Here is a 24,007-nt window from a genome sequence, read left to right as displayed (position 1 = left end):
TCTCGCCTCTCGGCGGCGCCTGGCCAGTGACCAGGGTTTACGGTGCGTTTCACTAGATCGATCGATCGATCCCAGTGCCGCAGACAAGTCAGCCTGGCTGCCTGTAGCATAAGGTTAGAGAGAGCATCGAAGGACTAGCCGTCTAGCTACTAGCCGGGGTCTTCTCTTCTGCAGCGGCGTGCTCCGTTTCACCTGGAAATATCATCAGCGTTGGAGAGCTGTGCCCTCGCAGTGCCATTCTGCTTGTGCAGTTCGTCTCTGGGGCCCGTCTAGAATGACTATAGTTTTAGTTCCTCCGGAAGGGGAAGCGCACGAAGTGACTTGCCAGATGAAGTAGCGCGCCGGGCATGCCAGCTGCTACGCTCCAAAGCCTCGGAACTTGAGCCACGCCCAAATCGCTCCAGCTCCACCACCAATAGTGTAAGCTACTGCCGCTGCTGCTGCTGCTACTTCTTCCGTGCACCGATCCCGTGTCGCCGGTTGCCGCCACTGCAAGCCTGCTTGCATTGCACTACCTCTCGGCCGCCCTATATCTCTCGCTCCCTCCCTCCCTCAGCCATCTCTCAGCTAGCTAGGGTCTTCCACGCTCCTGAGCCCTGGTACCACCGCTTCAGGCTTCAGCTCACTGAACCCACTGGTCTCGAGTTCCTAAGGATATGAAGGTGAGAGGCTGAATATATACGGCATCACCAGAATCCTTCTGCTGCTGCTGCTGCTGCTGCTGCGTGGAAGAGAGTCCTGGAGGTTCGTTGTTCGTTGTTGCTGATGGGTGAATTTCCTCTTGAATCTTTCCTGCAGATTTTCAGTTGGGTGGCGAACAAGATCAGCGGGAAGCAAGAATCGAAGCGGGCTGCCGCCACTTCTACCGCGCCTTATCGTAAGTGCACTCTGAATTTTTCTTCTTCTTCGGTTTCTTTTTTTGAAAGATCTTCTTCTTCGGTTTCCTTGCGGATTCTTTCAGAACTCCGGTCATTATTCTTTCACCGGGCAAGTATGCTCCAGTTCAGTCGTGAAAATATTCGTCTCTTCTCCTTCCTTGAATGAAGAGGAAGATGTGAAGATGACCAGCGATTTTGGGTCCGTTTCCTTTCAAGTTTCCTCTTCTGGCATTCTACTCCACTGCTCCAGCCATGAACCTGAGTTGCTTAGTAGTCGATCAATTTTACTTGTAGCAACCTATTAGATTCTCAAATAGGTGATTATTAGCACGTTCTTTTGAGATATCTTTCTTTTTTTAAAAAAAAAGTGTGTTCGAAGTCCTTCCCGGGTTTCTTTTCTGTTGATACGGCGGCGCTCTGTTTGATGGTCACGTATCGGTGTCAATGATTCAAGCATATCTGTAAACACTGCGGTTCTGATATGCTTAAAAATTCTTTAATTTCAACCTGTAGGAAATAGTTTTTATGAATAATGCAGCTGATGCATGGGCACTACAGTATATGCTGCTCTGTTGCCTCTCCCTTGATCCCTTCTGATCTTTTCCTTTCATTTTCTTTGCATTTATTTCATGTTTTTCTATATTATAAAAACTTTTGTTTCCTCCACTGGTACGATAAAGTGGTGAGATTTATTCGCTTATGTTATGCTTCAACATGATCTTATACGATACAAATTGTCCACTTGAGTTTATAAGAGTTACATTTCTAGCACAGAAGCTGGACCTCGGATGGTTCTGTGCTAACGAATCAGATCAGAAGGCCACTAGTCCATTTTTTTTCTTTCATAGGAAAGACCAGTCCAATTGTATTAGAGGGTTTTGGTCTTTCAAAAAGGATTACTGTTTAGATTGCGAATACAATCTTTGAATCCTGATCTGTGATGGGTGATGATCAGCATGATGCTCAGGTTAAAACATTGTGGTGTGGAGTAAGCATGGGCAAACATGTTTCTAATCAGTGATAGGCCCATGAGAACAGCAGGGGTTTAAAATTAGTGGTCCATGCTCCAAACGACCTGGACCATTCGTTCTTGTTTCTATACTGATTTGGCTAACTAATTTACCACTAATGTGCAGGTGGCAATGTGCCGGAATGTCGCAATGACGAGTTCAGTGATTGGCCACAATCGTTGCTTGCAATTGGGACATTTGGAAACAAGCAGATTGAGGAACAAGCACAGAGTTCATCCGGGAATGTGCAGACCGTGCAAGATTCAGTGAAGTTTACAGAGGAGGAAGCAGACAACATTCGAAAGGAATTCGAAGTGCTGCTAGAAGGCAATGGTCAAGCAGAAGTTCAGAACTCATATGCTGATGAACAGGTAGCTTCACAAAAACGTGTTGGCGAAGATGGCAACGAGAAGCACCAAGAGCAGTTGATGAACAAGGAGATCATCATAAGCAAAGCAAAAGAAATAGTAGGGAAGAAAGGGGGCACAATCAAGCCAAGATCAATCGCTTCGCTTCTCAGATTATTCGTGTGCAAGGGTGGTTTTACTCCCCCGGTTCCAGAACCAAGGAACTCTTTCCCTCAATCGAGAATGGAGAAGGTACGGTCAAATTCTTCAGTAAATTTGTAGGTCAATAATTCACTGCACCTTCTCCGCATCTCATTTCCATATGTGGTAACGGCTGCAGCTGCTCAAGGCAATACTGCAGAAGAAAATACACCCACAAAATTCTTCCACGGTAGCAACTAGGAGGCATTTGGACTGGAAGCTAGATGAGAAAGAAATCAATGAATGCCTCGAGGATGCGCTGCGTGATCTCGATGACGACGGCGCAAAGTGGGTCAAAACTGATTCAGACTGTAAGTTGTATAAACCAATAGCGAAATTCGATCTCTCTTTCTCAAACGTGCAATGCACGTATTATGATTTATGCCGCGCACTAACATTTCATTTGAGCGCTAATTCTATGGCTTTGAAATGACTGAATCTATGTTATTTTTCCTGCTTTTCAGTTATTGTACTTGAAATGTAAAGGTGCGCGGATATGTTTGTTCTTTTAGGCCAGGTATGCACTTATAGTCTGAATCCCAGAACGGTCAGCTTTAGTTGATTATAGTCGGCATTACACTTCATCTGATGGGTTGTGTTAATAGTCTGACTGGTTCTATTGGATGTTCAGGTTCTGAAGGTCTTGGCGAGCTTGGTGGGATCGTGATATATACAAGGAAATATATGGGATATAGTAAGGAAAGAAGCTATCATGTAATGCTCCTCCGTTTCTAACATGAACCATATGCTATTTGGATTATGATGAGAAACTTTCGGAACAAAAGCACATTCCATGTCTGATTCTCTCTTTGGCTATGAGATTGTAAAGAAGGCGTCAGATTTTTCATTACCATTTCCTGTTTCTGAACAGTCCTGATTCCTGGTCCTAGTAAGATGTTGCTCTCTTGCTTCTATTTCTGCTGCCTTCGCTGCATTTCATCAAATTCTGCACTCGATCAGGATCCATTCGCACTTGCGAATTATTCGCTCATGTTTGCGTTACGTCGTAGGTGAATTCTGAATTCACCTGTCGTTCAGCTATTCCTGCCTGTATCCTTCTCTGAGATCCTGTGCCGACATCGTCAAGTTTCTACGAAGGATAAGAGCCAGCCACACTCGTGTTTGCGTGATGGGGAAAGGACGGCGCGCCACCCCTGCAGATCTTCCTCCATCGCCAGAGCATGTTCCTTGACACTACGTTCCTTGGACTCGTGCGCGGACGCGGCTTCCGTCGGCGAGATTCCTCCGCTCCGCCCCATCGTGCCCCCAGCCATGCCGAGCGGTCGACCGGCCAGAGCTCCCTCTTCTGGCCTGAAGCATGGAGCTGCAGCAACTTGACGACCGTCCGGGCTGGGGCATTGCCAGACACCGCTCCCCACGAACGAGGTGACCAAGCCTGCATAAGCCGCGCGTCAGCAGCAACCAAACATGACATCCTCGTGCACTGGCAAAAACAAGTGTGAAATCTCATCGCTTCGTGCCTGCTTGAGGGCATCAAAGGCCAAAACAAGGCGCCGTATGCAACAAAAGCCATGACCTACTAGAGAATGTTGTTGCGACCTGCAGAGGTTACGTCTCATCCTATTATCTTGTGTTCTAAAAAAGACTAGCTACTTCTAAATGGTGTCTACTGATTCATCTTCCGCTGCCTCACTTCTTGACCTCCTCGTACTCAGCCTCTGGAGACTGGTCACCACCATCCTGAGATCCTCCTGACTGCGAACCACCTGAACCACCACCAGACATGTGCTGCCCAATCTTCGAGACGGCCTTGTTCGCGGCGTCGAGCTTGGCCTTTATCTGTTCAATGTTGTCTGAGGCCATCTCCTTGCGGAGGTCAGCAATGGCCGCCTCGATCTCAGACGCGACCTCTGCAGGGATCTTGTCCCTGTACTCTCCCAAGCTCTTCTCGATGCTGTAGATAGTCGTATCAGCATTGTTCCTGATGTCGATGAGCGCTTTACGCTCCTGATCCTTCTGGGCATGCAGCTCAGCTTCATGGACCATCTTCTGGATCTCAGCCTCAGATAGCCCACCGGAGGATCGAATGGTGATGTTTGTCTCCTTTCCGGTGGCCTTATCTTTTGCAGAGACGGTCACAATTCCATTGGCATCAATGTCAAATGTGACCTCAATCTGAGGCATGCCTCTTGGGGCGGGTGGAATGCCAACGAGATCAAATTCACCAAGAAGCTTGTTGTCTGCAGCCATTTCACGCTCACCTTGCAACACACGGATACCTACTTGGGTCTGATTGTCAGCAGCAGTTGAGAACACCTGCAAAATCAACACCAAAGATAAGATAAAAATAAATTCAGGGGATCAAGGGGGAAAAGTGCTAGTGCTACATGGATCAAAGACTATCAATTGTGTAATGCGAATAATCATTAAGAAAATAAAACAGCCAATGGGTTAATGGAGTTAACCCAAAAGCTCATAAACAAATTGACATACAATAAATGAGAGGAATAAAGATTTTTCACATGAGACTATGACAAACTCATCACTCAACGACAAAGAGTATGAAGGCAAACAGAATTGTAATGCAACTAGTGATCACACCAAATTGTAATGTCAAGATAAAAATTTGTTGATAAAGGCTCATCCAGTCAGGGATAGTCAACAAGATTACACTGCATGCTGTGAAAGAACATAGATATTACTCACCTGACTTTTCTTCGTCGGAATTGTAGTGTTCCTATTGATCAATCTGGTGAAGATACCACCAAGGGTCTCGAGACCAAGTGATAGGGGAGTAACATCAAGGAGAAGAAGCTCCTTAACATCTCCACGGAGAATGCCACCCTGAATGGCAGCGCCCATGGCCACAGCTTCATCTGGGTTAACTCCTTTGCTTGGGCTCTTTCCAAAAATTTCAGAGACCACCTCCTGTACTTTTGGAACCCTAGACATTCCACCAACAAGGAGCACCTCATCCACATTTTTAGTAGATATTCCAGCATCCTTCAAGCAATTCTTGCATGGATCTCTAGTCCTCTCAATCAGTTGGTGCACAAGAGCCTCAAACTTTGACCTTGTCAGTGTGATATTCAAATGCTTTGCTCCTGATGCATCAGCTGTTATGAACGGCAGATTCATTTCAGTCTGAGTAGTTGATGACAATTCAACCTTTGCCTTCTCAGCAGCTTCACGAAGCCTCTGCAAAGCCAATCTATCCTTTGACAGATCAATGCCCTCAGTTCGCTTGAACTCACTCACCAAGAATTCCAAAAGTGTATTATCAAAATCTTCACCACCCAAGAAAGTATCACCGTTTGTTGCTTTGACCTGAAAATACATAGAAACAAATCAGACAAGGGTTTATTTCATAAAATGCATCCATCGCATCAGATGATTTGAAACTAACATACCTCAAAAACTCCATTTGAGATCTCCAGAATAGAGATATCAAAAGTTCCTCCTCCAAGATCAAAGACTGCTATCAAACCCTCCTTGTTGTTCATTCCATAGGAAAGAGCGGCTGCTGTCGGCTCATTGATGATCCTTTCAACCTCAAGGCCAGCGATTCGGCCTGCATCTTTTGTGGCCTGACGCTGAGCATCATTGAAGTATGCTGGAACAGTGATCACTGCCTTCGAGACAGATTTCCCGAGGTAAGATTCTGCTGTCTCCTTCATCTTGGTCAACACAAATGCACCGACCTGGCTTGGTGAGTACTGTTTGCCATCTGTTGTTTCAACCCAGGCATCACCATTTGGAGCCTTGACGATTTTGTATGGCACCATCTTCATCTCTTTCTGTGTCTGTGGATCATCAAAGCGGCGCCCAATCAGCCGCTTTGTTCCAAAGAAAGTATTCTGGGGATTTGTTACTGCCTGGCGCTTGGCTGGAGTCCCAACAAGGCGTTCACCCTTTTGATTAAAAGCAACAACAGACGGTGTTGTTCTTGTCCCTTCAGCATTCTCGATGACCTTTGGGTTCTGCAGTCATTTGATTGCAGATTCAGCAAGATAAATGAGAGACAGGAAAAAAGTACAGGGACAGTATTTATTCGGGGACCTCACCTTTCCCTCCATAACAGAGACACATGAGTTAGTAGTTCCCAAATCAATTCCAATAATGTCATTTCCAGCTGCTTTTGCACTGAAAGCAGTTCAAATATAAATATAGAGTAACGCACTAATAAAGCTTAGCTCTGTAGAACTAAGACAGCAAGCAATCACTGATACCTGAAAGGTCTTGCGAAACTACCCCATTTTGAGCACAGATTGGCAGCACACGATGACTGTAAGGTGGCCTTCAGCTGAGATGAGTTTGTTTGTAGACAATATGTAAGAGCAAGAAAACCAGCAAGGAAAACAAAAAGTATAGTCTATGGTGTTATCCAAGAAATCCCCCAAGTGCAGCTGCATTGACAAAGTAAACAAAACTACACTGATGCCATACAGAAAACTGGCACTTAAAAAGAAAAACAGATCGCCTTATTGTGCACAATGACGATTTTGTTCAGCATTGACCTAGCTACTCGCAAACAGCAAGACAAAGCCACTTTCGACCCAATGATGCTAGAAATCCTCCAGAGGCCCCTGCATATGGAAACAATCTACAAACATTTAAGGTGAATAGAACACTGCTTCCATGAGCAAAACAATCATTGTGCGCGTATAAACAATTTGCACAAGCTCCACCGTGGCAGCAAGCCCGCAACACCACAACTGAAATAATCTATGAATTTGCAAGCACTAATCCGCACACCAATCTTTCTCGAATCAAATCCTCAAATCCACAGGAACGAGAGAGAGAGAGAGAGAGAGAGAGAGAGAGAGAGAGAGAGAGAGGGAGGGAGGGAGGGAGGGAGGGAGGGAGGGAGGGAGGGAGGGAGAGAGAGGGATCCAATACAATACAATCTACAACCATTCCTCGCCAGAGAGTGCACATCTCTTCTCGCAGAAAGGATCGACACCAAAACCACTAGATCACCCAAACAATAAAGACGGCCGACTAAGAATAGAACTGTAGAAGCACGAAGACTGAGGAAAGGAGAGGGAGAAGGGCGTTACGGATCCAAGAGGGGACGCGAGCTCCCGCTGGCGCGCGGCGCGGCGGAGCAAGGATGCCGCCATGGATCGCTGATCGTCCCCGGCGGAGGCGAGTAGGGTTTCGGTTGAGTTTCTTTCCTTTCCTTTATTTTTTTGAGTTGACGGCTGAGGGTTTTGGGAGGGTTTGGGGAAAAAATGGCTTTCAGGCTTTCAGCCCATCAGATCGCACGCGAGTTTACGAGGCCGGGCCCGTGCGTGTGTGCATTCAACAAAAAAAAAACGGGAGGGCGACGAGAGCCGGCCCACGGTGCTGGACGTCGCGTAGATGGGCTGCCCCGGCGAGTCTGGAGGAGTCCTCTTGTTGCTGCGCACCACCGCCGTCCGCCGACGACTCTCCGCTAACCCAGCGGCTAATGCGGCCGCTAATCCAGCTGCTAGTGCTTGTTTCCTTGGCACGCAAGCGAGATTACGGCGCAGGGCACAGGAGTGGCATGTTTTCTCGTGCAGAACTGAAGCAGGAGAGCTAGTAGTATTTAGGCAGTAGGCTCCCTTTGTTTATGAGCATCATGTGGATCAGTGCTTGATCGTGGCTCTAATCACGTGAAAAGCCGGTAGTATAACCTTACAGGTAGCGCCTAGCCTCCTATCCTGCTACTATGCCAACTGATATAGCCGAGGGACCGTGTACAGTACATGTTGTGACGCTTCTTCCAGGCAAAATTGTTTATTTGCTCTAATGAAACGTTTTAGGCTGTCTCCAGCGAGACCCGGTAAACGGTTCGCTACCGTATTATCGGGGGACACTGTAGCAAGCGGGCGCTCCAGCGGCATTCTCCAAATCGTGCGGTAAAATGGGGGAGGGCGACTGCGTCCCGCACGGAGGGAGTCACCAGCGCCGTCCTCCATTCGCCTCGCCCTCCACCGCATCTCCGCCAGCGCCTTCCGCGCGGCCGCGGGAAGAAACTGCCGGGGAGGGGAAAGCGACGGCCGCCGTTGGGTCGCCGGTGGGGGAGGGCCTAGCGGATGCGGCGGGCCGTGGGCGAGCAGATCTGGAAGAGGGGCGGCGGGGCCAGATCGGCGGGACGCGCAGGAGCGGCGGACGCGGCTCGGTCGGCAGCGGCCTTGCGCTCGAGGGCCGCCGGGGGGCGTCTGGGGCCTGCGCACGGGGAGAAGGAAGTCCCGGCCGGCGTCCTCCATCCCCTTCTGCGCGGGCGCAGGAGGAAGCAGCCGAGCGGAGTCCCCGGCGCGCGGCGGATCTGGAGGACTGTGGCAGTTCGTCCTTCGGGGCCGGCCGAGGGGAAGGCGAGAGTGACTCTCGGCCGTCATCTGCAAAGGGAGGGGGCAGCGGCGAAGGGAGACGAAAGAGGCGGCGGTCAGCACGCGCTCGACGGCGGTTCATCTCCAGATCCGCCGACATCCCGTCTTCCTCGAAGCGGCGCCGGAGGGGAAGGTATGCTGTTCGATTTCGTTGTTTAGTTATTGACTCGAGCAAGCTGCCGGTAGGTTGCTAGCTGCTCGGTATTCAAATCGCCGCCGGCCACCGCGGTCGCGGCTGCGGGTAAGATCTGGGTGATTCGGGGTTCTCGGTGCGGGATTGGAAGAGTGGAGGCACGCGGCTCTCAGCTGCTTGGGGTTGCTGGTGTGCACGGTAGGCTAGGTGGCGGATTTCAAGAACGATTTGAGCCGTGTTTGTTTCTAGAGATAGAACAGAAGATTTGCAACTGAAGCTGGAATTGGCAAACTTGGTTTGTAGATTAAAGTAGCTGTTATTGTAATAGTGTTGATGATAATGGGAATTTAAGTTACCTTTCACTTTGTGCTACCATGTTCTGCATCTGCTAAGTAGCATGTTATGCTTCTGTATGAAGATCCATACAGAAGATTCATTTTGGTCATTTTTTTAGCAATAGTTCAACTGACATTAATGGGTAAAATATTGGTAGTTGAGATTGAGCGATTTGTTGTTGGCTTTGACATTCCTGACATTTGCTGAGTGATCATGTGCAGGTTCTTTTGTGCATTTGACCCAAGGTTGAGCAACATCCTTCCTGCCATGATATTTGTGATGGCTGTAATTTCAGTTATACACACATGATCTAATCGAAAATGCGTTGACTTTTTATACTGCTAGTTACCTGATTGTTTGCTGTTCAAGTAGGAATTTATGTCATAGGTTTTCTGATCGTTTGTTTGTTGGAGTAGTATTTATTTTGAAAAGGATGAGCAGTTGGTTCGACACTGTACCGTTACCTGATGAGGTTCTGATGATTGAGTTATCTAGCATTCCTTTCCCTTTCAGTTAAGCAATTTTACTATTATGTAATAGCATTTTTTACGTAATGGTTAAGCTGATTCTTTACTATGCATTAGCAATTTAGCAGTTGTATCTAGGCACTCTTTTAACAATACTTGTGTTGAGCTTGTTCTATCTTATAGTTTTGCTGTCTTTTTTATGTATTCAGCCTAAAGGTAGGTAGGGATCATGCAATAATATTGTTCTAGATAGACAATAATATGGTGAAAGAATAGCCATCCTTTAGCCACTTAGCACTTGTCTTGGATCTTTTGGAACTGCATTAGCCAACATAGCACTTCCTTGTCATCAGTCCTGAAGTCATAGCCATCCTTTAACAACAGTTCCTTGTTTGCACCACTTACCTTATGCAAATTTTTGCAAAAACGAGAATTCAGTATGTAATAATATGGCTATGGGTCATACACTTATATTGTAATGATTAAGCACAACAATCTATTTACATAGCCAATTTCAACTGAACATTAACCATATATCTCGTTTGTACTGTAAGTCACACAACTTTTTGTGCTTTGTGATTTGTAGGGTCATGGACCGCGTGACCAATTACGCCATGCAAGGATGCAGCAACAATGACGAGAGAGAGGAGGTTGAAGCTGCTGCCAATGCTGCCTCTAGGCAGCATTGGATGGGATCCTTCCACCCATACGGAATGCCACCACCAGTACCTCCTTATTTTTACCCTGGTCCACCAACCATGCCGCCTCCAGCAGGACCCCCAATGCAGCAGGTCAGTGAAGGTCCGAGGGTCCGAGGGGGCGACCCCGATGCTGGGAAAAGTGGTCCGAAGGTTAAGCTTCCAAATTTCAATCCCGAAGAAGACGTGAACCTGACAAAGTGGTGGATAAACATAAGTACTGACCCGGTTGTCAACACCGGGCAGCGGAAAGAAGGGTTTTGGTTACGGATCATGAAAGGGTACAACTCATCTCGAGGGGTTTACCCGGAGAGATCGCAGAAGTCGCTCACAACTCGTTGGGACTACATCAAAGAGTGCTGCACCAAGTTTTCCGAGTTCTACAATGGCGTCCTGCGTTTGAATCCCAGCGGCATGTCGGACGCGGACAAGGTACTTGACCTGCTTCTCAACTTCTGTACGTTTGCATTCATGGACAACATGGACCTGGATTTCACTTATATACAGATATGCAAATTATACAATTGATACACCTCATTTTTGTCTATTCTGAGCTTGTTCAGACGACGGAGGCAATGGCTCGGTATGCTGCGGCATTGCAGAAGCCTTTCACCTAGATGCACTCCTGGAAGTTATTGAAGGATGAGCCAAAGTGGGAGGCGTGCATTGGGTCTCACTCCAAGGTACATGTGCTCGACGACGACTCCTCCGATGCAGCAGAAAATGGTGCCAACGGAGTGGGCGGTCCTGCCGAGTCTGATCCCCCGGCCTCCAGCGGGTGCAAGAGGCCGGCTGGGAGGGATACCACTAAAGCAGCGAGCAAAAAGGCCGCCATATCGTCGTCCTCGTCGGAATACATTTCACAAATGAATGATATGTGGGGCAACAAGCTGTCATTAATAAAGGAGACTCAGGCTGAGATGGCCACCCACCACGCCACGATGTGTGTGCTGCAGGAGAAGAAGATCAATACGGACAGGGAGCTGCAGGAGAAGAAGATGTTTGCGGAAAGGGAGCTGGAGGAACGTCGTCTGGCGCAGGAGGATCGTCGGCTGGCACTGGAGACGAGTCGGCTGGAGATGGAGAAGAATTACAGGGACAGTCGGGCCGCCAAGGAAGAACGCGCGGAGGAAGAACGTATTCTTAGTATAGATCTCGACAGGTGCTCGCCAGCGCTACGACTGTTCTACCAGCGACAGCAGGAGCAGATCCTTGCGAAGTACTCGTTGCCTCCTCCCTGACTGGTATCGGCCTTACCAACTGATGTTGTCTGTATTATTTGAGAACTTTGTGTACGATTGCGGAACATTGCGTGTATTCCTTATCTTAGAACTATCGTTTCATGTTTGAGAACTTGAAGTGCTGGGTGTTGTATGAGCAGCGAGAGATGTTGTTACATGTTTGAGAACTTTTAGTGCTGAGTGTTGTATGATCTGCCACAATTATTGTTTAAATGAACTGTGTGTTGGACTCCATTTAGTTTGATGGAAATTATTGCTCTCTGCATCAGCAAATCGATGGTTGTTGCTGCTGGCAAATAGATAGAATGTGTATGTGATTCACTAGTTGTTTAGATTGCATTTACAATACTTAGTAGGCAAGCTAATGGTGGTCATTCAGGTGGCTGCACATATCCTCCAAGATCTTTCACTATTTTTTGGAGGATTATTTTAGATCTTCTATTTTTCTTCAGAAGAACGAATGGTCATTGCTGATTGATTATCTCATAAATCTAGTTACCTGGTAGCTAGGATTGTAGGAGCATGGATTTTTGCTATACGCAGCTACCTTTCCTAGTAAATTTGTACCTGTATGGAATTGATATAGTAGCCTTCTGAAGTGATGTGGCTATTCTTTTTTGACATGTGTGATTGATATATAGATGCCCATCCGAGAGGCATGCCATGTTGCTGTTCAGAGAAGCGACCCTAGCAACAAGAAGCAATGGAAGCATACACAGGCTAGACAACTAGCAAATGGAGGAGCAGTACCAGTGTTACAAATTGTTGCTCTCTGCATCAGCTGTGAACCGGGTGAAGCTGTGAGCTCATTCATACCGGAAGCAGTAAACCGGGCGAAGCAGCAAGAGAACACATCAGATTGACGAGACTTTTTTAGTGGTAAATTGGTCAAAGACGACGAAGAACAGGTGACCCTGCCTTGTTTCAGAGAGTTACCCAAACAAAGTCCACTCCCATATACAGTTGTACCCCTCATGCAGCAGCAGCGGCAGCGCAGCATGAGCAATTGCCAATACCAAACTTCAGTCTCGATGCACAAACGCTGTGAGTCGTGTAACACCGCAAATTTAGCGTTTCAAAACATGAGCAAAAATGGTTACATTAACTGATTGGCCACACATAATAGTAGCACTTGCACGTTGTTACACAAATTCAAACGCGAATGGATTATGGCGATGAAATAGTGACACAACAGAAAATGAATCATATATGTAAGGAACTAAGCATATGCTAACAGAACAGACAATGATTCATATATGTATGCATATGCAGCACTTCACTTGGAAATGGAACACTAGAAGTGTTGACTGCTTCATAATTTTTCAAGGCAAGCGAAGTTCAACTGAACTAAAATTTGGTTGGATTAACACGGTGCATTCAGGATTTCATTGCTCAAGTATTGTCTGATCATACTCAGCAACTTCTAGGCGACTGGCTGAAGAAAAATAGAAGAGGACATGTAGCAATCACATAACCGAAGGGGTATGCCACAAAGCCAACTTCCATCTGATGTTAACCAGACACTTCCTTCTTGATTTATCAGAAGACCTTCACTAGCAGCTTGAGTTTTTTGATGCACTTGAAACAGCAGAGCTTGGACCCTCTCCTGTAGAGGCCACTCTCGGTACTGCACAAAATTTTTTTAAAAAAAATCAGCTAATGGAAGAACAGTGTACACTCAGTCAATATGTGTTACAGACCAGCCATATGGACCAAAATAATTGCTGCAAATGAGCACCAAACATAACTTATTATCTTGGAAATAGCAATGCCTGACTTTATAATGATAACATTACATTTTTTGGGTGGCAAACTCTGAAATTATGAGGCAATAATGTGGTGCAGAGAAATTGACTTAGAGTGACTGTTCCGAAGAAAAGTAGAAAAACCAGCTTCTGTTTCACTACTCTGCATCGGGTTCAGCCCAAACCAACCCAAGGCTTTTTGAAACTGAAATGTATGAGCATGAAGGCTCACCGAAAATTAGATTCATAGTGTAGCTAGGTTTGCTTCTTCTGGGGACAAAACAATCATAGGAGGCAACAGGGATTTCTTTGTTACAGTATTACTAGGCAGTATAACTAGGCCACTTTATAATTATATAGTATGAAATCAAGCTTGATATATTCCACGAAATAGTCGTAATTGTAAAATTAAAGTCCAGTTGTACATACCTGCTTAGCTCATGTAATTGGGTGTGCCGTGCAGGGGGTCACACATGTGGCACATCCGTCGCACTGGTAACCGTCGACCCATGTAGGTTCCAATTATACGCAATTAGGTCTGACTGCAGGCGAAAATGGACATCACGATCTCGTAGGCGGTGATGTGCTTGAACAAATGCATGTCGGTCCCCCAAGTTCCCCGTTGATAGGTCGACATGCTGCCCGGGATTTTCAAAGATGGTGTTCGTTGCCCTGTCACCCTCGTCCTCAATGATCATGTTATGCATAATGATGCATGCGGTCATCATATCCCGCACGTCGTCCCTGTCCCATGGATAGGCCGGCCCACGAATCACTGCCCACCGGGCCTGAAGCACACCAAATGCTCTCTCAATATCCTTCCGAGCACCCTCCTGTTTTGCGGCGAAGAGGCGAGTCTTCATCTCCATCGGATGACGGACGGTCTTCACAAATGCGGGCCAGTCTGGGTAGATTCCATCTGCCAGGTAATATCCCATGTTGTATGAATGCCCATTGACTGTGAAGTTCACCGGCGTCGAGGTCCCCTGCATGAAGCGGTCAAAGAGACTCGATCTGTGAAGAACGTTGATGTCGTTGCAGCTACCTGGCATTCCAAAGTAAGCGTGCCAAATCCATAGGTTCCTGGACGCCACAGCCTCTAGAATCATAGAAGGTGACTTCCCACGGCCGGTGAACATGCCCTTCCACGATGATGGGCAATTACGCCACGTCCAATGCATGCAGTCTATGCTGCCAAGCATTCCCGGGAATCCCTGTTGTTCACCTTCCTCGACGAGGCGGCGGACATCCTCTTCAGTTGGCGCTCGCAGATAGTATCCACCAAATGCATCGATGACTGCTCGACAGAAATGCTTCAAGGCCTCTTGAGCTGTCGAGGGACCGATTCGCACATACTCGTCGACCGCATTGGCTGGTAATCCGTAAGCCAGGATGCGAATGGCGGCGATGCACTTCTGCAAGGCAGATATTCCCATAAGGCCTGTGCAGTCCGGACGCTGGATGAAATAAGGATCCACCCTCTGCACCGCGTCGACAATCCGAAGGAACACATGCCGTCGCATACGGAAGCTGCAGAGTCAAAGACAACAAGTATTAGTCCACTCGCCATGAAAACGCAGACAACATTATGTAACACAAGCATGCGATGGACCGTTCTCGAAACAGTCGGTCCCCATACACCGGCTGGGGAGCGAAGTAGTCTGCCCATATCCGACGGAAACCATCATGGTGATCACGAGGCACGATTTGGTGAGGCACCCTTTCGCGAGGCACTTGGGGACCCCCCATGCACATCGTCATGAGGGTGAAGTCCTCCAGATAGTCTAGCTCCATCTCCATAAATCGCTGATGTGCTTCTCGCTCCATCTCCGTTTGCTGTAACCAGTCCTCGAAGTCCATAGTGCGGGAGGAGCAGCGCACGATGAGGGAGGCGCGCGGGGACGGCGCAGGGCGGCGCGCGGGGACGGCGCGCGGGCGGGCGGCGCGGTCGGCGGGGCGGCGCGGGAGGGGCGACGCGGGGGGCGGGGCGGCGCGGAAGGGCGCGGCGCGGGAGGGGCGACGCGGGGGGCGGCGCGGCGCGGGGTGGCGCGGGGCGGCGCGGGGACGGCGCGGGACGGCGCGGGGACGGCGCGGGGACGGCGCGGGAGGGGCGACGCCGGGGCGGCGGGGCGCGGGGCGCGCGACGGCGGTGCGGCGCGGGGCGGAGCAGGGGCGACGGCGGGGCGCGGGCGGAGGCGCGCGGGCGCGGCGCGGAGGATGCGGCGGACGCGGAGGAGGGGGCGGCCGCGGGAGGAGCCGGAGGACGGAGGACGGAGGGGCGCGGGAGGAGGGAGGAGGGGCCGGCGCGGCGCGGAGGAGGCGGCGGGCGCGGAGGAGGGGGCGGGCGCGGGAGGTGGCGCGGGACGGCGCGGGAGGGCGCGGGAGGCGGCGGGCGCGGAGGAGGGGGCGGGCGTGGAGGAGGCGGCGGAGCGGAGGGGCGCGGGCTAGCGGCGGGGCGGCGGAGCGGAGGGGCGCGGGCGGCGGAGCGGAGGGGCGGCGGGCGGAGGGGCTGCGGGCGGCGGGATCAGGGGCGGCGGGCGCGGGAGCAGGGGCGCCGGGCGCGGGGGCGGCGGGGCGCGGAAGCAGAGGCGGCGGGCGGAGGGGCTGCGGGCGGCGGGGCGCGGAAGCAGAGCCGGCGGGCGGAGGGGCTGCGGGCGGAGGGGCTCCGTTCGGCGGTTGCGGGTGGGGAAAGGGCAGTTGGAAGAAAAAGATAAAAAATTGAGATTGTGGGGTATAGAAGATGGAAATAGAGGATGTTGTTGGAGTTAAATTTGGTATAGAGAATGAAGTTGATATGGAGGATGGATATAGAGGATGAGATTTAGGGAATATGTATGGAGATAGCCTAAGTTTTGACACGACGGGAGCCGTTTGGGATGCAGGGAGAGAAGAACACGCAAGTATGCACGCGGAAGATTCGCAGTCGTGTAGCGCGCCTACGACGTGCATGCGACCAAGCTGCCGCTCCCTCCGATCCCCCGACGTCGTGTGCCCATGGCGTCCTCGCTCCAGCGTCCAGCCAGCCTATCCTCTGGGCATCGTCGCCCTCCTCTCCTCCTCCCCAGCGGGGATCGCGGCGGGCCCCACGCGTCGCCTGCTCCCTCCTCCCTCCCCACCCCGCGCGGGCATGCGCGCATGCACCTATCAAGCACCCACTGCGCTCGTCGCCATTCCCGGCCGGCCGGCTAAATCAGGATATAGGCTAGTGCGGGAGCGACAAGAGGCGGAGGAGGAAGAGGGAGCTGCTGCTGCTGCTGGTGCGGAGGTCGTCGATCGGATCGGTTCGGAGCCGTCGGCGGCGAGATGTCGATGGACTTCGGCGCCCCGGCGGATGACCCCAAGGTCTTCCGCAACATCTGCCGCGACCGTACGTCCTCTGAACCGGCTCTTCGATGGCCGCCTCCCACAATCTCAATCTGCTTTGCGTCCTGCAGGGATACTGAAGGACTTGCTGAAGCCGGACAAGGATAAGGAGACCAAGAGCTCCTGGAAGGTACTTTTGATGTTTGTGCACAGCTGCTTGATTTACGCATACTCTGCTCATCCCCTGCTTACTGCCAATCTGTTCAGTCTGCACCATGTATGTTTCGGTCGAGAAGCCAATCATCACATCATAATTAGCTATTCACAATGCTGTTCCTTTTTTTTAACGCAACAAGCATGGATCTTCCCCCAAATTATGTGATTATCCTGGCACGTTTGCTATGGAAGTACCCCGATCAGTCTGAGCACTACTAATTAGTTGCGGTGGTTATCAGGATAAGAAGGGGAATTGATTGTGTGCTACAAATTTGTCACATTTGCAGGTTCTTATAATGGATAAGTTTACAGTGAAGATCATGGGTTATGCTTGCAAGATGGCGGAAATTACCGATGCGGGGATTTCGTGTAAGTTTCCCAGACCTGGATGCATGATCATCTAGGAGAAAGTAAATGGGTGGTTGTTACCATCTTCTTCTGACTGCGTTTCCTCAAAGACACCTGTTTTTGGTCAATAACACTTGGGCAGAGCTGATCGGTTGAAGGAGTTTATGTATAATAATCTTACTGCCATATCCTGCAGTGGTCGAAGATCTGTTCAAGAGAAGGGAGCCAATGCCTTCAATGGATGCAATCTACTTTCTGCAGCCACTGAAAGAAAAGTAATTTTCAGTAGGCGCTGCTATGCCCCATGGCAGCATCCACTTTACCATGTAGCACAATAAATATGTAATTCATCTTAAGCTCTCTTCTTAATGCACATTTCCTGCAATCTGCAGTGTCATAATGCTTCTCTCCGATATGTCTGGGAGATGTCCACTGTACAGGAAGTACGTTGAGCTGCCACCTCCACTTTGTAGCTAGAATTTCATTTCCAAAAGCTTCAGATGTAATAAATTTTGAGTAACACGCTGATGATTTCACTTCAAACGCTAGGGCATACATCTTCTTTAGTTCACCGATTCCTAAGGAGCTGGTATCTTACATAAAGAATGACAGCAGTGTAATACCACGGATTGGTGCACTAAGAGAGGTAGGTTATTTCGCAATGTATCTATCTTTCATTGTTTTGAGCTATGGCACAAGTTCTTCTAATAAATTCTAATGTTGTGATTCAATTGGTTGCAGATGAATTTGGAATTCTTTACTATTGACATGCAGGTATTCAGCTTTCAATCTACATCATTTCACATGAATTCTGAGACTAATATATGAAAGTACCATATGCTCACTTTATTATTTTCTCTCTTTCTGGTCGGTGTCAGCTACAAACATTCAATAAAAATAATTAACAGCATAGTGTTGTGATCCTTTATAGGCTATATAGGAAGCAAGCAAAGGCTGACACCAAACTATTGTTGTCGTTGGTTTTGTTACACAGATGCACTTGCATTATGAAAGAATTAAATGGTTTTAAAATTTCCTAGTATGGTGGAAATATTCATGATTTTCTTAAGTGAAAAGCATAGGAAATCCATTCCAGTAAACATGCTGGATGCCCTTGTATTTGCATGCCTTTGTCTCCTGCTCTCTGTCTATGATACGATGATCACTATACTACTAACTTTATCTGTTATATATGCAGGGCTTCGTAACTGACCATGATTCGGCGCTGAATGATTTATATGGCCCAAGTGAACAGAATTCCAAAATGTTCAATGATACTATAAGCACGATGGCTACTCGCATCGCGACCACATTTGCATCATTGAAAGTACGTTAGTGAACTCCATTTGTTACAATCTATTCATGCCCACTGATAATTAGTAGAAAATTCCTCTTTTAGAAAGGAGGGAGTGGTATTGTAGATGTTAATATATTTGCACAGAAAATTTCTCTTTTAGTGAACAGAATACATTTGCATTTGTTTGGTATTGTAGATGTTAATATATTTTTCTATAAACTTGGTCAAAATTAGAGAAGTTTGACTTAGTGCAAAACTAAAATTTCTTACATTTTAGAAAGGAGGGAGTGGTCTACAATGCTAACTTTAGATTTCCTTGATTTATGACTATCTCCTATCTTAATTAGCAACAGAGGCAACTAGACCTTTAGCTCTACTGCGCTATTTTATGAATAAATAGCCTTATTATTCCCCTTTTTTATTAAACACGAAAGCTGATTTAAGTACTTTGCAGGAATTTCCATGTGTGCGGTATCGGGCCCCAAAAGGAGATGCTTCCGCAACTACTAAATTTGACATGGTTCCAAAGTGGCTTGCTACTGCTGTTTGGGATATTGTGTCAAAATATAAATCAACAATTCCTGAATTTCCCCAGAAGGAGACATGTGAACTGCTCATTGTTGACAGGCCTATAGATCAGGTGCTAAAGCATAACCTGTTATTCATCTTAAAAGTATAGTAAAGATCGTCAATATAGCAAACCTCGTCAATATATTCATAACAGCTTACAACAATTTCATATGACTGCAAAGATAGCACCTGTTATTCACGAATGGACCTATGATGCAATGTGCCATGATCTACTTGAAATGGATGGTACCAAATACATATACGAGGTAATTGTAATATCATATTAGTAACGATCTACTAATTCTCTTTAGTTTCCTTATTCTTAATGTTATTTTCTGTTGGAAGGTATCAAAGGCAGGTTCAGAACCTGAACAGAAGGAGGCTGTATTGGAGGATCATGATCCTCTTTGGCTTGAGCTTCGCCATGCTCACATAGCTGATGTGAGTCTTATGTGTTATATTGGTGCATTTTGATCGCTTAACTATATTTTGGTGTATTATTCCTAACACTAATTAAAATGCTAGGCTAGCGAGAGATTGTATGAAAAGATGAATAATTTTGTTTCCAAGAATAAAGCAGCACAACTACATTCAAGGTGCATAACCTTTCTCAATTTCGGATGTAATTGTGAGTGATTTTTTTGGGCATGGTGTATCCTATAGTACAGTATTTCATAAGAATGCCTCAATTTTTTTTGTTACTGCTGCTATTTATGATTTTTAGTTATAGTGCTATCTACACTTCTGGGCTGCTGATGTTAGTCATATTCTATCTCAACTTTTGAGTACCCCTTGTGCTGGATATTTATCTGCGGCACAATTATTCAAACGTCAAATATGACCATATGCATCTCAGTAGCATATAGCATTCTTTTGAACAAGTGATTTTATTTGGATTTAATGCTGCAAGGCAAGTGATACAGAAACACCTATAGTTTAAGTTAAACTGTAGCTTTAGTTTGTATTATATATAAAAGGTCTATCACTAGGTATTGGCACAAAATTTGCTTCTGATGCCAGACCATAAAATGCATAATATTTCCAAATTCTTGCATTAGAAATGATAGTGGTGTTTCCATTTTCAACTAGAGATGGTGGTGAAATCTCAACAAGGGATCTGCAGAAAATCGTTCAAGCTTTGCCGCAATATAGTGATCAAGTTGAGAAATTGACACTACATATAGAGGTAGATGGTTGCTCTCAAAGAATATCTGCCCTGTATGCTTTCTGTTCTGATGTTTAATCTTTTATCTTTACAAGTCATCACTTACCATTTCCTATATTTATAAATTTAAGGGAATCAGGAACTTAACTTTCATACAGATGCAAGAACAAAATTATATTAGCACTAAAACAAATTATATTATCTTATGGTACATAATTATAAAGGGGCGCCAAAAGATGGTTCATCGCTCCTGATGGAATCTATTGCAGCCACGGTAGAAAATAAATTATTTAACATGGTAAGAAATGTCATTATTGTCCTTTCCACATTTACATGTTTTACCCACATAGGTAAGCATTGAATATAGTTCAAAGCAAGCAGTTGTCGTTTAAAGGCATTTGTTTTCACCTTAATGCATGTTTTCCATATTTAGTTTATGCATCATATGGCCCAGTGCCTTGCATTTGAACAACATCCTTTTGGAACATTGCAGGAGAGTTGTGTCATTTCATTTATAGAAGAAATAAAGTTTGTTAGGTTACAGGCCCTAACTGCTACTTTGAACAACAACCTTTGTTGTATTTACCTCTAATTTCAATTGATGAGTACTAAAACTTCGATTGGTCTCCTTTTCAGATTGCTGGGAAAATTAATAGGTTTATCAGGGAGTATGGGCTCCGTGACATTGGGCAGCTGGAGCAGGATCTGGTTTTTGGAGATGCAGGAGCGAAGGAGGTGATCAGCATCCTTAGGTCAAAGCAGGTTTGTTCAGAAAGAGAAACGAAAAACAGGCTTGCTGCTAAGTCCCTTTCAGTTTGATTTTGTTCTTTGCTTGACATGCTTGTTCTACTATCAAGGATATGAGTCCAGAAAACAAATTGAGGTTGCTGATAATATATGCAATTGTATATCCAGAAAAGTTTGAAGGTGACAAAGGGGAAAAGTTGATGCAGGTATTTCACATAATTTTTTTACTGCTTATGAGCTATTGATTATATAAATAGTGCACGCCTTATTCAAGATGCAAAGATATACAATGACATTGGAGTAAACCTCGATTTGCTCTCACTAATTATGAGTATTGGAATTTAGGGCATATTAATAGGGACCAGATATTTAGAATGTGTCCTATATGTGATATCTTATCCTAGTTGCTAAATCCTACATAATTCCCATATGCCTCTCTCTCAGATTAGTACATATCAATGCAAAAGCAACTTGTGCTTAAAATTATCATGTGGTTATTCACACTACGGATTTCAGACTAAGCTAATATCAACTCTTGATTATTTATAGGGAATAATAAAATTGTAATGTGCATTGCTTCTGCATAGGAGTAAATGTATAAATTAAGACCACTACTTGGCAATAACTAAAGGTACCATGACACCATTTTTTGTGTGTGAGGTAGAAAATGCTCATGCAACTATTTTGACTACTTGAGGATGCGGAAGCTTGGACATAAATCCAGCTTAGTACACAATAGCAACAACAACTTAGCCTTTTGTCCCAAGCAAGTTGGGGTAGGCTAGAAATGAAACCCACAGGAAACAAGAATAAGAAACGCAAAAATAAATCCAGCTTAGTAATAGTCTTAAAATAAGTTTAATCCATCTCTGAAGGAGGTTAAAGCTAGTAAAGAGTAGCTTTTACATCTTGTAATTGGACACTTGCATCCCAGTTCATCTAAAATACTTTTGCCTTATTAGCCATTTATTATGCTACTTGCGAAAAAAAATCCAATACCCAGATTGAGTCATTGAGATAAGTCTGGGCCGTATAGACTGAGATTGTTAACATCATCTTGCATTACAGAAGAAGCTAAAGATTATTCTGTCATTTGGATCTTTGTTAACAAACTTTATAGAATAGCATCTACATTCTTTGTTGACAAATTTTCATGTTATGTTATTTGTTCTATAGCTATATGACAGCGAGCTAATTTATTGATATTCAGCTAGCAAAGCTTCCACATGATGATATGGATGTAATAAAGTGTTTAAGATACTTGGAAGGTGTAGATACAAAAAAGTCATCAAGGACCGGTACTTTCTCTCTAAAATTTGATGCGCAAAAGGTGAGCTCATGATTTTCTCTCCATATAGAGATGAAAAGTCATGACTTTGTACGAAATAACTTTCTAAATCTTCCCCTGTATTCACATGTTTCTAATTTTTATTCCAGAAGAAAAATGCTGCCAGGGTAGAAAAACAGGATGGGGAGGAAACATGGGCGTTATCACGATTTTTCCCACTTATTGAGGCATGTTCTTACTGACCTTCCCTTGTCTTCAACAAATATTACCTTGTGTGAGAATCATATGACGTTCCAACATCAAGATTGACATGCATGCAGTTATATTTTGTTGTATAGTCCTGACTGAAGAGAGTATCTCCTTAGGTTCTTGCGGTCAAGAATTACTCACCATTAACCAAATAAAATTACTATTTAAATTTATGATTAAGTATGTTGCCTTTATCCTTCAGAAATTTTCTTAAGTGCATGTATATTTTTTCTACATTCAATTTTTTTCTTCTGAATTTCGTTACATGTTGAATTATCTGTTGTAACAGTTGGAGTTCCATGATTTATTAACAGGAGCTAATTGAGAAACTGAGCAAAGGTGAATTACCTCTGAAAGAATACCCATCTATGGGTGAGCCAAGTTCTGCTCCTCAAGGTGCCACTCAAACAGCATCAACGGCAGGACCACCACAAAACCCACAACCAATGTCTATGAGGTCAAGGCGGACACCACAATGGGCTAAGTCTCGGACCTCTGGCGATTCTCAATCAAGGTAGTGATTAAACATAATTTTCCGTCTGGACCTCTTGGGCCTTATGAATTTCGAGTAACACACCTACTTCAGTGGGTTCCAAGCTTTGGCTACTTCCTTATCATAATAAATTGGATTGGCAGTGATTCTTCAGTCTTGAGACACTCATCAGGTGAATTCAAGAGGCTAGGCAACCGGATTTTCATCTTCATGATTGGTGGAGCCACTAGATCTGAAGTACGTTGTGTCTTTACTACAAAATAGTAATTTCGATTTCTGTTGTGCATATATCTCACTTCACACTCCAATGGATCAGTTGCGCACGGTGCACAAGCTTACAATGAAAATGAAGCGCGAAATCGTTTTGGGCTCATCTAGCATCGATGACCCTCCGCAGTTTATTTCGGTAAAAACTCGATCTGCCTTAAGGGTTCCCATTTTCTTTTTCATCAATTCTTTCCCACTGGGGATTGCTGAAAGTCAGCCTGCTATGTTCATGCAACGACTCTCCCACGTGCAGAAGCTGAAGTCGATAGGTAGCGCCGCTAACAAGTAGTTTGCATACCGAGCGATGGAATGAACTCTCGCCTTATAGTACTCGATATAAGGTACATTCTCTTCTTATTGGTTCGATCCTTTTTACTCAGTCCGGAGTATATTAATTCGTTTGCTTTTGCAGCTTACAGCAGACATACTTGCCAATGAACAGTTTCACATTTTATCAGGTTGATGCTGTCAATTGTCACCAATGACTGATGTCTGTCGAACTGATCACACGTTATTCTTCTTTATTTTCGAATTGAGGAAGTGAGCTGGCATATTAGGTTGTAAAATAAGAGACATGTGTAAAACATTTTGTCCCTTTTTTGGTGCTGTTATTGACGAACAGATTAATAGAAAAATTGATAGGATCGTTTTGCCAAAAACTGTTTATGAATCTAGATTGATGTTTGTATGG

General features: G+C 46.0%; 5 protein-coding genes across 7 annotated transcripts; 3 read left to right on the top strand and 2 right to left on the bottom strand.

Annotated features, from left to right (window-relative positions):
• Window positions 1-570: 570 nt before the first annotated feature.
• LOC112879308 lies at window positions 571-3,485 on the top strand. The gene is made up of 6 exons (XM_025943532.1): window positions 571-662; window positions 799-877; window positions 2,015-2,487; window positions 2,576-2,747; window positions 2,901-2,953; window positions 3,068-3,485. The coding sequence occupies exons 1-5, from the start codon at window positions 657-659 to the stop codon at window positions 2,918-2,920; spliced, it is 750 nt and encodes a 249-aa protein (XP_025799317.1). The 5' UTR covers window positions 571-656; the 3' UTR covers window positions 2,921-2,953; window positions 3,068-3,485.
• A 401-nt stretch (window positions 3,486-3,886) lies between these two features.
• Window positions 3,887-7,590, bottom strand: LOC112879307 (heat shock 70 kDa protein, mitochondrial). Of its 2 annotated transcripts, none has more exons than XM_025943530.1 (6): window positions 7,458-7,590; window positions 6,627-6,700; window positions 6,462-6,540; window positions 5,808-6,377; window positions 5,104-5,724; window positions 3,887-4,713 (listed from the first exon to the last, which is right to left on the bottom strand). In XM_025943530.1, the coding sequence occupies exons 1-6, from the start codon at window positions 7,518-7,520 to the stop codon at window positions 4,087-4,089; spliced, it is 2,034 nt and encodes a 677-aa protein (XP_025799315.1). In that variant the 5' UTR covers window positions 7,521-7,590; the 3' UTR covers window positions 3,887-4,086. The 2 variants fall into 2 exon arrangements, with proteins under 2 accessions (XP_025799315.1, XP_025799316.1); XM_025943531.1 differs by lacking the exon at window positions 7,458-7,590 and adding an exon at window positions 7,312-7,352.
• A 684-nt stretch (window positions 7,591-8,274) lies between these two features.
• On the top strand, window positions 8,275-10,396 carry LOC112882327. Of its 2 annotated transcripts, none has more exons than XM_025947357.1 (2): window positions 8,275-8,886; window positions 10,276-10,396. In XM_025947357.1, the coding sequence occupies exons 1-2, from the start codon at window positions 8,460-8,462 to the stop codon at window positions 10,290-10,292; spliced, it is 444 nt and encodes a 147-aa protein (XP_025803142.1). In that variant the 5' UTR covers window positions 8,275-8,459; the 3' UTR covers window positions 10,293-10,396. The 2 variants fall into 2 exon arrangements, with proteins under 2 accessions (XP_025803142.1, XP_025803141.1); XM_025947356.1 differs by lacking the exon at window positions 10,276-10,396 and adding an exon at window positions 9,444-9,678.
• Window positions 10,397-13,840: 3,444 nt separating this feature from the next.
• LOC112881100 (protein ALP1-like) lies at window positions 13,841-15,233 on the bottom strand. Its single transcript, XM_025945805.1, has 2 exons — window positions 15,127-15,233; window positions 13,841-14,903 (listed from the first exon to the last, which is right to left on the bottom strand). The coding sequence occupies exons 1-2, from the start codon at window positions 15,231-15,233 to the stop codon at window positions 13,841-13,843; spliced, it is 1,170 nt and encodes a 389-aa protein (XP_025801590.1).
• Window positions 15,234-15,933: 700 nt separating this feature from the next.
• On the top strand, window positions 15,934-23,605 carry LOC112881099 (probable protein transport Sec1b). Its single transcript, XM_025945804.1, has 21 exons — window positions 15,934-16,740; window positions 16,808-16,866; window positions 17,180-17,261; window positions 17,437-17,515; window positions 17,633-17,683; window positions 17,790-17,886; window positions 17,982-18,014; window positions 18,439-18,567; window positions 18,992-19,177; window positions 19,290-19,373; window positions 19,453-19,548; window positions 19,633-19,703; window positions 20,197-20,293; window positions 20,909-21,034; window positions 21,130-21,225; window positions 22,230-22,349; window positions 22,457-22,534; window positions 22,871-23,070; window positions 23,193-23,286; window positions 23,366-23,455; window positions 23,570-23,605. The coding sequence occupies exons 1-21, from the start codon at window positions 16,677-16,679 to the stop codon at window positions 23,603-23,605; spliced, it is 1,968 nt and encodes a 655-aa protein (XP_025801589.1). The 5' UTR covers window positions 15,934-16,676.
• Window positions 23,606-24,007: the final 402 nt, after the last annotated feature.

This window comes from Panicum hallii, chromosome 2 (genome assembly GCF_002211085.1).
Source record: "Panicum hallii strain FIL2 chromosome 2, PHallii_v3.1, whole genome shotgun sequence".
Classification (NCBI taxonomy): domain Eukaryota; kingdom Viridiplantae; phylum Streptophyta; class Magnoliopsida; order Poales; family Poaceae; genus Panicum; species Panicum hallii.
This window is presented reverse-complemented; position numbering and strand designations above follow the sequence as displayed.